The 16119-nt window shown below is 46.6% G+C and overlaps 2 protein-coding genes across 3 annotated transcripts in view; one reads left to right on the top strand and one right to left on the bottom strand.

The window, feature by feature from the left end:
- ACAD10 (acyl-CoA dehydrogenase family member 10) overlaps window positions 1–14422 on the bottom strand; it is a 121011-nt gene extending 106589 nt beyond the window's left edge. The window contains exon 1 of one of the 2 annotated variants that reach the window (XM_077292735.1): window positions 14097–14422. The gene's annotated coding sequence lies outside the window, so the exon portion shown is untranslated. Of the gene's footprint in view, window positions 1–11907; window positions 11927–14096 lie in introns of those variants that run through there. The other variant, XM_077292741.1, reaches the window with a different exon arrangement.
- The window catches only part of BRAP (BRCA1 associated protein), a 44441-nt gene continuing 42674 nt past the window's right edge, over window positions 14353–16119 (top strand). Inside the window, exon 1 of the mRNA XM_077292749.1 lies at window positions 14353–14728. Coding sequence (XP_077148864.1) covers window positions 14650–14728 — 79 coding nt within the window. The 5' untranslated portion in view covers window positions 14353–14649. The remainder of the gene's footprint in view (window positions 14729–16119) is intronic.

Raw genomic sequence — 16119 nt, 5'->3', positions numbered from 1 at the left:
GATAAAAGATATCCTTCATCGCTTCCAAACGTAACATCACTCTCTTCGTGAGGAAAGCAATGCTACTGTGACGACCAGGACCCTGGGGCGCCACAGAACCAAGTCGCAGCTCTGCAGACCTGTTCTGCTGACGCCTGGTGCCGAATGGCCCAAGAGGCGCCCACCGACCAAGTGGAGTGTGCCTTAATCCCTGCTGGGACAGGTTCACCACTAACATGGTAGGACTCCTGAATGGCAGAGCAAATCCACTTGGCTATTGTGGCCCTTGAAGTGGCTAGACCCTTCCTATGCCCCTCCGGAAGCACGAACAGGGCATCTGACTTGCGAAAAGACGCCGTCCGCGAGACATAGCTCTTCAGGGCTCTCACAAGATCCAGGGTGTGAAGGACCTTCTCGATGTGATGTACTGGTGCTGGACAGAGTGAGGGCAAAACAATATCCTCGTTGAGATGGAAAGAAGAGACAACTTTTGGCAGAAAAGACGGGGATGTCCTCAGAACCAATCTTGATGAAAATTCAGGAACGGGACTCGACAGGACAGAGTCGCTAACTCCGAGACTCGCCTGATTGACGTGACCGCAACTAGGGAAGCTACTTTCCACAGAAGAAAAGATAGACTTCCTGCAGCGGTTCAAAAGGGGCCTCTTGTAAAACCCCGAGGACCAAATTAAGATCCCATGGTTCCAAAGGCATCTTATAGGGAGGCACCACATGAGAGACTCCCTGAATAAAGGTCTTCAACTGTAATCTGTTGGCAATCCTGCGTTGGAACAAAACCGATAAGGCTAAAATCTGCCCTTTGAGTGAACTAAGCTCGAGACCTGACTCCAATCTGGTCTGCAGAAATTCCAAAATGGAAGGAATGGAAAATTCAAGAGGAGAACGTCCACGGTCTTTGCACCATGAGAAGAAGGTCTTCCAGGTGCGATGATAAATGCGCATAGACGTGGGTTTCCTAGCACTAAGCATGATAGAGATCACCTGATGAGAAAATCCTGCTTGAGCTAGAACCCAGGATTCAACGGCCACATCGGGCCCTGGGACAGCAGATCTCTGCGATCCGGCAGTCACCAGTGGACGTCGGCGAGGGAGTTGAACTAGTTCCGCGTACCACGCCCGACGCAGCCAATCCAGCGCAATAAGGATTACTGGCACCCCCTCCGCTCTGATCTTCTTGATAACCTTCGGAAGGGGAGTGGGGGGGAATATATACGGAAGCCGAAATTGATGTCACTAGAGGACAAGTGCGTCTGCTCCGATACCTACTGGGTCGTGGGACCGAGCTAAGAAGTTGGGAACCTTGGTGTTTAGCCTTAAGGCCATCAGATCCACATCCGGAGTCCCCCGGCGACAGCACATCTGCTGGAAAAACTCCGGATGGAGAGACCACTCTTCCGAGGCGAGACTCTGGCAACTGAGGAAATCTGCAGCCCAATTCTCTACGCCTGAGATGTGGACTGCCGAGATCACCGAGTGGTTCCTCTCGGCCCAACAGAGAATGTGACCTACTTTGATCATGGCTGCCTTGCTGCGGGTACCCCCGACGGTTGATGTACGCCACAGCTGTGGCATTGTCGGACTGAAACCTGATGGGCTGACTAGCCAGCAGGTGATGAAACTGCAGAAGGGCTAACTTGATTGCCCGTGTCTCCAAAATGTTGATCGGCAAACGTGACTCTCGAGGAGACCAGCGCCCCTGAGCTGTGTGATGGTGGAACACTGCCACCCAGCCAAGAAGGCTGGCGTCTGTGGTCACCACTAGCCAATAAACTGGGAGGAAGGACTTCCCATGATTCAGCAAAGACTGCAATATCCACCACCTGAGGGTCTATTGGACCCGCTGAGAAAGGTGGAATCGACGGTCGAGAGAGAACAGATTCCTGTCCCAAGCCGCCAGAAGCGCATGTTGCAGGGGGCGGAGGTGTAGCTGTGCGAATGGAACCGCCTCTATAGCTGCTACCATCTTGCCGAGAATTCTCATACTGAAACGCAGAGTGTGAAGAAAAGAGCGGGAGAGCATCTGAGTTCCTCGTTAAGACTTTTTCCGGAGGAAGGATCACCAACCACTGGGAAGTGTCCAGGATAATTCCCAGAAAGGAAATTCGCTGAGCCGGTACTGGCGAGGACTTTTTGAAGTTTATCTTCCAGCCAAGGCGAGAAAGCGTATTTATTGTGATGCTCATGCACTCCATTGCAGGCGTGAAAAGAAGGTCCTTTGATCAGGATATCGTCTAGACACGGTAGCACTACCACCCCGAGAGCGTGAAGGATGGCCATGGCAGCCGCCATGACCTTGGTGAAAACTCTGGGGGTGTTGGCAAGGCAGCGAATTGAGAATGTTTGTCTTGAACTGCGAATCGTAGAAATCTTTGGTGAGGGGGGGGGGGGGGAAATAAAAATCGGGAAGGTAAGCGTCCTGGAAGTCTATGGACGCTAAGAACTCTCCTTTTTCCATTGAAGTGATGACTGAGCGGAGCGATTCCATTCTGAATCGTCGCACTTAGTGATATTAAATAGTTATTAAGGTTGAAGGAAGACTTTAAGTCCATGTAGTTCAACCCGTAGCCTAACCTAACATGCCCTAACATGTTAATCCAGAGGAAGGCAAAATAAACCCATGTGGCAAAGAGTAAGCTCCACATTGGGGAAAAAAAGCGAATGATGAGCGGATATACTCGTTACTCGAGATTTCCCGAGCACGCTCGGGTGTCCGAGTATTTTTTAGTGCTCGGAGATTTAGTTTTCAGCGCCGCAGCTGGATGATTTACATCTGTTAGCCAGCATAAGTAGATGTGGGGGTTGCCTGGTTGCTAGGGAATCCCCACATGTAATCAAGCTGGCTAACAGATGTAAATCACTCAGATGAGGTGAGGAAAACTAAATCTCCGAGCACTAAAAAATACTCGGAGGTCACCCGAGTGTGCTCGGGAAATCTCGAGTAACGAGTATATTCGCTCATCACTAGTGGCAACCTGACAAAGTTGTTCAACAGTTTTAGGTCCAGTATGGGCCGCACTGTTCCGTCCTTTTTTGGGACTACAAAAAGGTTCGGGTAAAACCCCTTGAACCTTTCGTTTTGCGGAACCGGGATAATGACTCCGTCCCTTCTGAGGGCAATTATGGCTCGGAAGAACGCTGCTGCCTTTGTCTTGGGAGGAGAAGACAGGAAGAAACGCGTTGGTGGGAGAGACGAAAACTGTATTTTGTACCCGGAGGACACTAAATCTCTGACCCACTCGTCGTGAACGACCGAGAGCCAGGCTTGACGAAACAAAAGCAGACGACCCCCTACTTTGTTGGTGTCCTCTGGATACCGTACTGAGTCGTACTGTCTGGGCCTGCTTTTCCAGGAATGGGAGGGTCTATATGAGACCCGGGAACCTCTATCTCTGCGTTGTGCCCATCCTGGTCCTGGAGAGTTGGATGTAGAGGACCTGTTGGGATAGTAACAAAAAAAAAAAAAACGGGTCCGAGCTTGTTGTTGCTGGTTCCGAAAGGGTCGAACGGGCCTCTGCTGGGGAAGAAACTTACTCTTCCCTCCAGTAGTGTCGGAGATTAGTTGATCAAGTTTTTCTCCAAATAAGCGACTGCTCTGATAGGACAGAGAGGTTAAAGACTTTTTGGAAGAAGAATCCGCACCCCAGCCTCTGAGCCATAGGGCCCTCCTAATGGTGATGGCATTAGCTGCTGCTTGGGAAGCACAGTTAGCCGCATCCAAAGAAGCTGACACCACAAAATACCCGGCTCGAGCTATCTGATTAGCGAGGCATGCCACCTCAGGGGGTAGGTCAGTTTCCTGAATGGCTACAGACAAGACCTCAGCCCAATGGACCATAACTTTAGCCACCCAGGTAACGGCAAAGGATGAAAAGAGTGCAGCTCCAGAAGCCTCAAAAACTGAAAGAGCAAGATTGTCAATTTGACGATAAGTAGGATTTTTGACACCATCGGACAAGGATGGAAGAGTTTTAGAGGCAAGCCGCGATATGGGAGGATCCACTGGGGGGGGGTATGTGCCATGTGTCCTTTTTCTAGAAGCAGGAGCACTTTTTGATAAGGTACGACCCCTGTTAGATAAAGAGTTTTGTCCGTCGGAAGGGTTTTTCGCAACTAAGAGACCGACGCCCTGACTAGAGGAAGGGTCCCGGAGAGAGTCTATCACTTTGGCCAAAGAAGCCATAGACCGTGAGAGAAGTGGCCCACTCAGGGAGACTAGGCTCGCTGGGGTCGGTATCAGTGACGGGGGGCTTCTGGGTAGTTACCGGGTCACCGGCCGTGCAGAACACAGTATTCTGGCCCCGTGGCAAAGAAACCTTGCAAGTGGTACATGAAGCAAAAAACAGTGTGTGTCTTGTCAGTCTTTTTGGAAGTTTTAGATTGAGACATAGTGTACCCTGTTTCTTTACGTCCAGAGAGATAGATAGAGGGAGGATGTACGTGCAGAGGAAGGGTTAAGCTAAGATTCTGCAGCTTACCAAGGTCCTGTGTCTTGAGTCCCCAGGGGAGGTGCCGCTGTCTGTCCCCACAGCGCTTCTGTCAGCGCTGCTCCTGTTGTCCCTGCTGTGTCCAGGCCCAGAGCTGCCCCTGCTGCAGTGCCGAGGGTGAAGGAAGATGTCCCCAACGAGAAGCGCCAGACACATGGGCGGCGCCAGACACATGGGCGGCGCCAGACACATGGGCGGCGCCAGACACATGGGCGGCGCCAGACACATGGGCGGCGCCACCCCCGGTAGGCGGTGCTATAAAATGTGGCCTATCCCGAAGCCGGCGAAGGTGCGGGATGCGGTCGTTCACCGCAGCGCCCGCCGGACCTGCGGCCTGTCCCGGCCAGAAGCCAGGGACTACATTTTTGGGGGATAGGAATGCGGACAACGGCCTTACACCGCCGCGCCTGTCAGGAGCTGGGGGATGGGCCAAAGCCCTGGCCACGCCAGGGACAGGGAAGAAGCTGGGGTGGTGTATAGGAGAGAAAGCCGCCGGACACTTGGACACCTCCCCTTCCCAGGGACCAGGACCGCTCTGAGCCAGCTGCAGTCCTACTCACAGATGTAGCAGAGCCGAAGCTGCAGGTGTGCTGGTCCTGGTATTTACTCTCAATCCACCATCCCCATAGACAAGGGGGGTGGAGAGAGTCTTTCTGCCGCCTTCCATCATCCGCCAAGGGTCAGTGGTGATGCAGTGGGGGCTGCACGGACGCCACAGTGGGGGCCTCCGTATTGGGCAGAATGTCCGGCTATAGGCCTTGCTCCAGGAGAGGATACATGGAGGAGATAATATTCCAAAAAACAACTATTACCAAAGATACCTTTATTAGAAAATTATTAAAATTGTCATAGACAAACAACAAACCTTACAAACCTATAATTCATAAATTTAAAAACCAACACTTAGAACTATCGTTACCATATCCTACTTTGATGCACTTTCTTTATCTATTAGGGGTAATACCATATTCAATATTTTATATCCCCTTCCTACTTGGTGGCTGTTTGTACCCAAAATGCTAGTCGGCTCTACTACCCCCGGGACTACCACATAGCCCACATTTATATATATAGGGATTTGCCGCTATGAAATGTACAAACAGGGAAAGGATAATGCCTATTAAAAGAGCTGTGCACTAATGATACCCAATTGTCAAACCACCACAGATTTGTTATTCTATCTATGGTTATGTAACACAATAGTCTAGTAATACCAGATAATGCTTAGATACCCGCAATAACTGAAAAGGGGGTGTAGTATGTTGTAAGGGTACTAAAGACTAACCTTATCAGTCCCTACTGCCCCTATCCCTGCCTAGCATGCGGAGGTTGGCACCCCTGAATAAAACACGCAAATGGCGCCCCCGGTCACGTCGGCTCACCCTCAGTAGCCCTATTTTAATAGACTTGGCCCATAAGCCAACCCACACTGGAATATTGGGTCCTAGAGAAGGGGATATCCTATAGGGGTATGGGATAATGTAGGGACAATTACTGATACAGGTAGGTATGTGGAGTGTTTAAAGAAACATACAATTAATGCACATAGACAATTATTAGTTGATGCCACAATGATCAATCAGGTAGCTGCACAAGGTCATGCCCAGTCCCCCTCTAGTTGATCAATGGCCAGACAAAGCCCTGCAGCATCTTTTGGTTCAAAACCATCTATCAAGTGCAGGTCAATATCATACTCATGTACTTACTATTACACCAACAGACAACTCCTCCTTTGATTGTACCCTACCCTATACATACATAAGCCACCCAGTTCATAATGATAAAATGCATAAGTCTTATCTGGTGTTCAGATGAACATGTTCTGCCTCAACGCGTTTCCCTGCCCCGATATCAGTTCATCAGGAGGCCGAGGGGGAGACCGCTATGCGGGGATGCAGCATACGGCCATAATCATACCCTGCTTGTAGGCGTGCAGTGCCCCTAATTGAGGGGATTTTAAAGTTGCCGCTATAGCCTCGGGGACCGCCCCCTCTAGCTTCCGGTCGGCGCTAGGGGGAATCCACAGGCAGGCGATGTATTACATTCATGTCCTCCCTTTGTAAGTGCGCATGTCTTGGTGCGCACTTACAAAGGGAGGACATGAATGTAATACATCGCCTGCCTGTGGATTCCCCCTAGCGCCGACCGGAAGCTAGAGGGGGCGGTCCCCGAGGCTATAGCGGCAACTTTAAAATCCCCTCAATTAGGGGCACTGCACGCCTACAAGCAGGGTATGATTATGGCCGTATGCTGCATCCCCGCATAGCGGTCTCCCCCTCGGCCTCCTGATGAACTGATATCGGGGCAGGGAAACGCGTTGAGGCAGAACATGTTCATCTGAACACCAGATAAGACTTATGCATTTTATCATTATGAACTGGGTGGCTTATGTATGTATAGGGTAGGGTACAATCAAAGGAGGAGTTGTCTGTTGGTGTAATAGTAAGTACATGAGTATGATATTGACCTGCACTTGATAGATGGTTTTGAACCAAAAGATGCTGCAGGGCTTTGTCTGGCCATTGATCAACTAGGGGGGGACTGGGCATGACCTTGTGCAGCTACCTGATTGATCATTGTGGCATCAACTAATAATTGTCTATGTGCATTAATTGTATGTTTCTTTAAACACTCCACATACCTACCTGTATCAGTAATTGTCCCTACATTATCCCATACCCCTATAGGATATCCCCTTCTCTAGGACCCAATATTCCAGTGTGGGTTGGCTTATGGGCCAAGTCTATTAAAATAGGGCTACTGAGGGTGAGCCGACGTGACCGGGGGCGCCATTTGCGTGTTTTATTCAGGGGTGCCAACCTCCGCATGCTAGGCAGGGATAGGGGCAGTAGGGACTGATAAGGTTAGTCTTTAGTACCCTTACAACATACTACACCCCCTTTTCAGTTATTGCGGGTATCTAAGCATTATCTGGTATTACTAGACTATTGTGTTACATAACCATAGATAGAATAACAAATCTGTGGTGGTTTGACAATTGGGTATCATTAGTGCACAGCTCTTTTAATAGGCATTATCCTTTCCCTGTTTGTACATTTCATAGCGGCAAATCCCTATATATATAAATGTGGGCTATGTGGTAGTCCCGGGGGTAGTAGAGCCGACTAGCATTTTGGGTACAAACAGCCACCAAGTAGGAAGGGGATATAAAATATTGAATATGGTATTACCCCTAATAGATAAAGAAAGTGCATCAAAGTAGGATATGGTAACGATAGTTCTAAGTGTTGGTTTTTAAATTTATGAATTATAGGTTTGTAAGGTTTGTTGTTTGTCTATGACAATTTTAATAATTTTCTAATAAAGGTATCTTTGGTAATAGTTGTTTTTTGGAATATTATGTTTTGATCACTACACCAACCCATTTGTTATTAGTATTTTCAATTGATACATGGAGGAGACACTCCATGTGGTCGCCTGTTGCTAATGTGGGGAGATCGGGATCCGAAGGAGCCGTCGCCCCTGAAGTGAGCTCAGGCATGGCTTCCGACGTCGCAGGGGAGGGTACGGGGAGGAACTCTCCGCGTTCTTGCCTGTTGATGTTTCGGGAGAGATTGGAACCTAGAAAGGATCCGTCGCCCCTTCACTCCGTTAATTTAAACATAAAAATTTATAGAAAAAATAAAATAAAAAACGTTGGGGTCTGAAGACCAGACCCAAGTGCCTCATGCAGACACCAAGCAAGAAATGGTTCACTTAGAGACAGCAGGAGGGTGTATACTGCTGGAGAGGAGTTAATCTTTTTATATTCACTTAGTGTCCTCCCAGTGGCAGCAGCATAACACCAATGGTCCTGTGTCCCCAATGAGGCGTAGGAGAAAAAAGAATCATTGTGTAAAAGTTATACCATTTCCCAATCCTCTGCATCAGTTCCTCATGGTTGACATGCCCTCTCCTTGGCTTGAGTTGAGCTCAGGGCCCCAGTACTGCATGATGTGTAACTCTGTGTTGTTCCTGTTATTCCTCCTAGAAATTGCAGTTCAAGCAAAGAGGATGTTGAAAACTCATGGCCACAGAGCGTTAAAGGGGTTGTCTGGGACTTTAACACTAATGGCAACTCCTTAAGATAGGTCACCAGTGCCTGATTGGTGGGGGTGCCACACCTAGCAATGCCAGTAATCAGATTTTTCAGTTGTTGTCAGAACTGCTCAGTTATGGAGCTACACAGCTACAGTTAAATCCATATATATTTGGACAGAGACAACATTTTTCTAATTTTGGTTATAGACATTACCACAATGAATTTTAAACAAAACAATTCAGATGCAGTTGAAGTTCAGACTTTCAGCTTTCATTTGAGGGTATCCACATTAAAATTGGATGAAGGGTTTAGGAGTTTCAGCTCCTTAACATGTGCCACCCTGTTTTTAAAGGGCATAAAAGTAATTGGACAATTGACTCCAAGGCTATTTCATGGACAGGTGTAGGCAATCCCTTCATTATGTCATTCTCAATTAAGCAGGTAAAAGGCCTGGAGTTGATTTGAGGTGTGGTGCTTGTATTTGGAAGGTTTTGCTGTGAAGTAAACATGCGGTCAAAGGAGCTCTCCATGCAAGTGAAACAAGCCATCCTTAAGCTGCGAAAACAGAAAAAAAAACATCCGAGAAATTGCTACAATATTAGGAGTGACAAAATCTACAATTTGGTACATCCTGAGAAAGAAAGAAAAGCACTGGTGAACTCATCAATGCAAAAAGACCTGTGTGCCCACAGAAGACAACAGCGGTGGATGATCGCAGAATGATCTCCATGGTGAAGAGAAACCCCTTCACAACAGCCAACCAAGTGACCAACACTCTCCAGGAGGTCGGCGTATCAATATCCAAATCTACCATAAAGAGAAGACTGCATGAAAGTAAATACAGAGGGTTCACTGCACGGTGCAAGCCACTCATAAGCATCAAGAATAAAAAGGCTAGACTGGACTTTGCTAAAAAAAAACATCTAAAAAAAGCCAGCACAGTTCTGGAAGAACATTCTTTGGACAGATGAAACCAAGATCAACCTCTGCCAGAATGATTTAAAGAGAAAAGTATGTTGAAGGCGTGGTACAGCTCATGATCCAAAGCATACCACATCATCTGTAAAACATGGCGGAGGCAGTGTGATGGCTTGGGCATGCATGGCTGCCAGTGGCACTGGGTCACTAGTGTTTATTGATGATGTGACACAGGACAGAAGCAGCCGAATTAATTCTGAGGTATTCAGAGCCGCCATACTGTGTGCTCAGATCCAGCCAAATGCAGCCAAACTGATTGGTCATCATTTCATACTACAGATGGACAATGACCCAAAACATAAAGCCAAAGCAACCCAGGAGTTTATTACCCCTTCACACCGCAGCCCTTCTTCGTTTTTGCGTTTTCGTTTTTCGCTCTCCTCCTTCCCAGAGTCATAACTTTTTTATTTTTCCATCAATATAGCCACGTGAGGGCTTATTTTTTAGTTGTACTTTTGAACGACACCATTGGTTTTGCCATGTCTTGTACTAGAAAACGGGACAAAAATTCCAAGTGTGGTGAAATTGCAAAAAAAGTGCAATCCCACACTTGTTTTTTGCTAGGTTCACTAAATGCTAAAACTGACCTGCCACTGTGATTCTCTAGGTCATTTCAAGTTCATAGACACCTAACATGTCTAGGTTATTTTTTATCTAAGTGGTGAAAAAAAATTCAAAACTTTGCTAAAAAACAAATTGCACTATTTTCCGATACCCGTAGCGTCTTCATTTTTCGTGATCTGGGGTCGGGTGAGGGCTTATTTTCTGCGTGCCGAGCTGGCGTTTTTAATGATACCACATTTGTGCAGATATGTTCTTTTGATCGCCCGTTATTGCATTTTAATGCAATGTTGCGGTGACCAAAAAAACGTAATTCTAGCGTTTTGAATTTCTTTCTCGCTACGCTGTTTAGCGATCAGGTTAATGCTTTTTTTTATTGATCGGGCGATTCTGAACACGGCAATACCAAATATGTGTATGTTTGATTTTTTTTTTATTGTTTTATTTTGGATGGGGCAAAAGGGGGGTGATTTAAACTTTTTATTTTTTTCATAGTTTTTAAAACTTTTTTTTTTTTACTTTTGCCATACTTCAATAGCCTCCATGGGAGGCTAGAAGCTGGCACAACTGGTTCGGCTCTGCTACATAGCAGCAATCATCAGATCGCTGCTATGTAGCTGAATTGCAGGCTTGATATGAGCGCCGACCACAGGGTGGCGCTCACAGCTAGCCGGCATCAGTAACCATAGAGGTCTCAAGGACGCATCGCTGACCCCCGATCATGTGACGGGGTCGGTGATGCACTCATTTCCGGCAAAGTGACCGGAAGCGGTAGTTAGATGCCGCTGTCACGGTTTGACTATTAACTGGTTAATAGCGGCAGGTGGATCGCGATTCCACCTGCCGCTATTGTGCGCACATGTCAGCTGTACATAACAGCTGACATGTCATGACTTTGATGTGGGCTCAGCGCCGGAGCCCACATCAAAGGGGGAGACACGACACAGGCCATACTAGTACGGGGCATGTTGTGAAGGGGTTAAAGCAAAGAAGTGGAATATTCTTAAAAGGCCAAGTCAGTCACCTGATCTCAACCCAACTGAGCATGCATTTCACTTGTTAAAGACTAAACTTCAGACAGAAAGGCCCACAAACAAACAGCAACTGAAAACCACCGCAGTGAAGGCCTGGCAGAGTATCAAAAAGGAGGAAACACAGCGTCTGGTGATGTCCATGAGTTCAAGACTTCAGGCAGTCATTGCCAACAAAGGGTTTTCAACCAAGTACTAGAAATGAACATTTTATTTAAAATTATTGAGTCTGTCCAATTTCTTTTGGTCCCTTTAAAAACAGGGTGGCACATGTTAAGGAGCTGAAACTCCTAAACCCTTCATCCAATTTTAATGTGGATACCCTCAAATGAAAGCTGAAAGTCTGAACTTCAACTGCATCTGAATTGTTTTGTTTAAAATTCATTGTGGTAATGTCTATAACCAAAATTAGAAAAATGTTGTCTCTGTCCAAATATATATGGACGCAACTGTACGTCGATGGAATAGTGGCCGCAATCGGGTACTACACATCCGCCAACTATTTGAATCAATAGAAAGTGGATATGCAGCACCCTGCCACTTTTATGTTGACAGAGCTGTTCTGGCCGCTGCCTGGAAAAGCTGATCAGCGGGGTGCCGTGTGTCGCACCCCCACCAATCAGACATTGATGACCTATCAATAAGGATTGGCCATCAATGATAAAGTCCTTGACAACCCCTTTAAAGGAAACCTGTCACCCCGTTTTTTCCGTATGAGATAAAAATACTGTTAAATAGGGCCTGAGCTGTGCATTACAACAGTGTATTTTGTGGACCCTGATTCCCCACCTATGCTGCCGAAATACGTTACCAAAGTCGCCGTTTTCGCCTGTCAATCAGGCTGGTCTGGTCAAATGGGCGTGGTGACATCGCTGTTTCTTCCCCCAGATCTTGCTTATTTTTCCGTTGGTGGCATAGTGGTTTGCGCATGCCCAACTGCCGAATCCACTGCACAGGGGAGGGAAAAGAGCGCGATCTGCGCTATTCCCCTGGTGATCGGTGGGGGCGGCCATCTTCCTGAGGCCGCGCGTGCACAGATGGAGCGCTCTGCTGCCCGAGGCTTCAGGAAAATGGCCGCGGGATGCCACGCGTGCGCAGATGGAGATCGCGGCAGCCATTTTCCTGAAGCCGAGTTCGAATCTCACAATCACAATGCACAATCATCTTTTTCTCCCTTGAGAAAGCAAAAGACGCGAAACGTACGTCGGGACATGTGTGATACTAAGGACGGGCTCACCACATGGGTATGTGTCAGGCATTCTATATGTGTTTAATTGGACTGGGAACTTGGCACTATGCACTTTAGGTCTATTTAGACTAGGGCTTATATATTTGGGATGCCCATATGTTATGACACGGACTATATGATCCCAGAAGCCTGGATACTATTTCCTGTATCACTTTTTTGTGCTTTATACTTGGGTACTCATCCTTTCCTTTTAATGAATATGAGATTTTGGTATTTTCTGTGTTTTTAATAATAAAATTTGTTAATTTTTCTAAACACTTTTTGCGAGAGTGGTGTGTTTGGATACTTGATACCCGGTTGTTAGATTATGATAGGTTAACACACCCCTATATTTAATGCTTTGATGGATAAACCTTCCTTGTTGGAGGTTCCTATATATGTAGCATTATTATGTTTTTGGACAGTTTTGTATTTGGAAAAATAAGCAAGATCTGGGGGAAGAAACAGCGATGTCATCACGCCCATTTGACCAGACCAGCCAGATTGACAGGCGAAAATGGCGACTTTGGTAACGTATTTCGGCAGCATAGGTGGGGAATCAGGGTCCACAAAATACACTATTGTAACGCACAGCTCAGGCCCTATTTAACGGTATTTTTATCTCATACGGAAAAAACGGGGTGACAGGTGCCCTTTAAGATCTCATTCGGCAATTTTTTCCTTGCACATTTTTTTCTTTTTTACCTCCAGCACGTAAATCGTTAATTCTTTCACTACTGTGTTTTCCACATCAAGATCAAAAAGTCTGAGCAACAAAAAATAACACACCACATCAGAAACACACATTCCTGTTTTTCTTGGCTTTTGTCTCTAATATCCTTGCAGGAAAAAAAAAACACTATAAGGCCATGTTCCCATGGGCAGAAATGCTGCATTTTATTCCACAGGTGTATAAAAAAATACAATTAGCAATTCCTACTATTTATTGCAGGTTTTTGTGTGTGTTTTATTTGGATGTGTTTCCCAGGTCAGTGTAGATGGGCAGCACTGGGGTCCTGGGATAAACTCCCACCAAGGACAACATCTGCAAGGAGTTTGTATGCTCTTCCTGTGTTTGCACATACGGATAGGGAATGTAGATAGTGACCCCAATGGGGACAGTGATAAAGTGCTGTGGATTTAATGGCGCAGGTTAAATAAATGTGGTAATTATGCAAAATTCAATTGAAGATTTTTACGTGCACTTTTCAGGCTCATGTGCCAAATTCACCAGAATGGCGCACACGGTTTGAAAATTTTTCTTAAAGTCCAAAAATGATTACTTTTTCTCTTACAGTTTTTGTAAAGTTTTAGCATAGACAGTTGCAAAAAAACAAACAAACAGAAAAAAACCTGGTGCCACATGGAATCACTCCAGGGGAGCTCTAAAGCTGAAATACCGAAAAGCATTACAATAATAAACAGGTGTAAATGCAATGGGGAATCTGGTCCGTAGTTCTAGAGAATCTGTTATAAAATGTCACACCTTGTTGCTACTGTATAATACTAGGACTTTACAAAAGAGATAAACTATGTGTAAACAAGCCCTTAATATTAACGCCAAGGCTTTCAGCAGAGTTCATGAGTATGGGAGGCAGAGTGGTGGACGCGACCCCGCCATGAGGGCGCACTAGCTACAAGGAGGGCGACCGCAGGAGGGATCCACGGCCCCCAATATACCACACGTGCAGGGACACGGGTGACTGTGGAGCGATACACACAATGCCCCTTCTCCTTCGTGGTTACAGCATATACTAGTAACTCCAGCTTACCCCAGAGAGGACACCCAGCACCTACACAGCACGTGACGGCAGCCCCTGCTGTGATTGGCTGATGCGCTCCGAACACTAGAAGATAAACTGTAGCCGCCATTTTTCTGAAGCCCACGGTATCCGAACTCGTCAGCTACCTATACTGCGTATGCCCTATACAGCGTTGAAGTCTAGTTAGCTTGTGTTGATACAAGACAAACACATGGAATACTCCATCCATGGCGTTAATAAATCCGAACACATCACTGCACATGCCATACACCGATGTAGCTCACGTATCACGATCACGTGATCGGTGTCCAGACAGCAGGGTCTGACGTTCCCTCACTAAACATGGCCTCCTGGGAGATTTAACTACTGATTGTAATTGGCCAATGAGATGTCAGAGGTGTGATCACGTGGTTGGTGTACCCGGAAGTGCGGTTTTATTGACTACGTCTGGGAGTTCTTGTTCGGCCGGTGCTTCTCCTCCTTCTCCTCTCCTCCTTCTCCGGTCCCGTCTCTTGTGGAAGTGACACCTCGCGTTAGTGTGTGTCTCCTGCTGCCCAAACATATGAGTGTTTCACTGGTTGTCGTCCGGCTGGAGCTTGCGGACCACTCTCCTGTACCACTGGGTTTCCAATACCGTGCTGGTGAGTAGTGAGGCCACCAGTCCCCACAGGTCTCTACTGGGCTCCGCTGGGACGTGGCCGTTTGTATATAGTTCTATGAATGATATATTTACATAGACTGACTGTGCCCAGAACTCAGGTAAAAAAAATAACGTCCGGTCATTTGTTCATAGGTTACTAGCTGGATCCCTCCATTACTGATCTGTCATCATACATCTGTCCATTGGTTACTAGCTGGATCCCTCCATTACTGATCTGTCATCATACATCTGTCCATTGGTTACTAGCTGGATCCCTCTATTACTGATCTGTCATCATACATCTGTCCATTGGTTACTGGCTGGATCCCTCCATTACTGATCTGTCATCATACATCTGTCCATTGGTTACTGGCTGGATCCCTCCATTACTGATCTGTCATCATACATCTGTCCATTGGTTACTAGCTGGATCCCTCCATTACTGATCTGTCATCATACATCTGTCCATTGGTTACTAGCTGGATCCCTCTATTACTGATCTGTCATCATACATCTGTCCATTGGTTACTGGCTGGATCCCTCCATTACTGATCTGTCATCATACATCTGTCCATTGGTTACTGGCTGGATCCCTCCATTACTGATCTGTCATCATACATCTGTCCATTGGTTACTGGCTGGATCCCTCCATTACTGATCTGTCTTCATACATCTGTCCATTGGTTACTAGCTGGGTCCCTCCATTACTGATCTGTCTTCATACATCTGTCCATTGGTTACTAGCTGGGTCCCTCCATCACTGATCTGTCTTCATACATCTGTCCATTGGTTACTAGCTGGGTCCCTCCTTTACTGACCTGTCATCATACATCTGTCCATTGGTTACTAGCTGGGTCCCTCCATCACTGATCTGTCATCATGCATCTGCCCATTGGTTGCTAGCTGGGTCCCTCCATTACTGCTCTGTCATCATAGATCTGTCCATTGGTTACTAGCTGGGTCCCTCCATTACTGATCTGTCTTCATACATCTGCACATTGGTTACTAGCTGGGTCCCTCCATTATTGATCTGTCATCATACATCTTTGCACTGGTTACTAGCTGGATCCCTCCATTACTGATCTGTCATCATACATCTGTTCATTGGTTACTAGCCGGGTCCCTCCATTACTGATCCGTCATCATACATCTGTCCATTGGTTACTAGCTGGGTCCCTCCATTACTGATCCGTCATCATACATCTGATTATCAAATGGTTTCTGAATTGAGCAGATCTGTTGGAGGTATATAGGGGTCGTGTACATATCTGCAACTTCATGTTAGATTATATATGTATATTATATTTGTATACTGTCTCCTTAGGAACTACTGCACGTGATTTTGATGTATTGTAGTTTACGTCTGGGCTGTAAGTGCACATCTTTTGCAGT

This window comes from Ranitomeya variabilis, chromosome 1, assembly GCF_051348905.1.
Source record: "Ranitomeya variabilis isolate aRanVar5 chromosome 1, aRanVar5.hap1, whole genome shotgun sequence".
Classification (NCBI taxonomy): Eukaryota; Metazoa; Chordata; class Amphibia; order Anura; family Dendrobatidae; genus Ranitomeya; species Ranitomeya variabilis.
The sequence above is the reverse complement of the archived record's forward strand: the minus strand, read 5'-3'. Positions and strand labels throughout refer to the sequence as shown.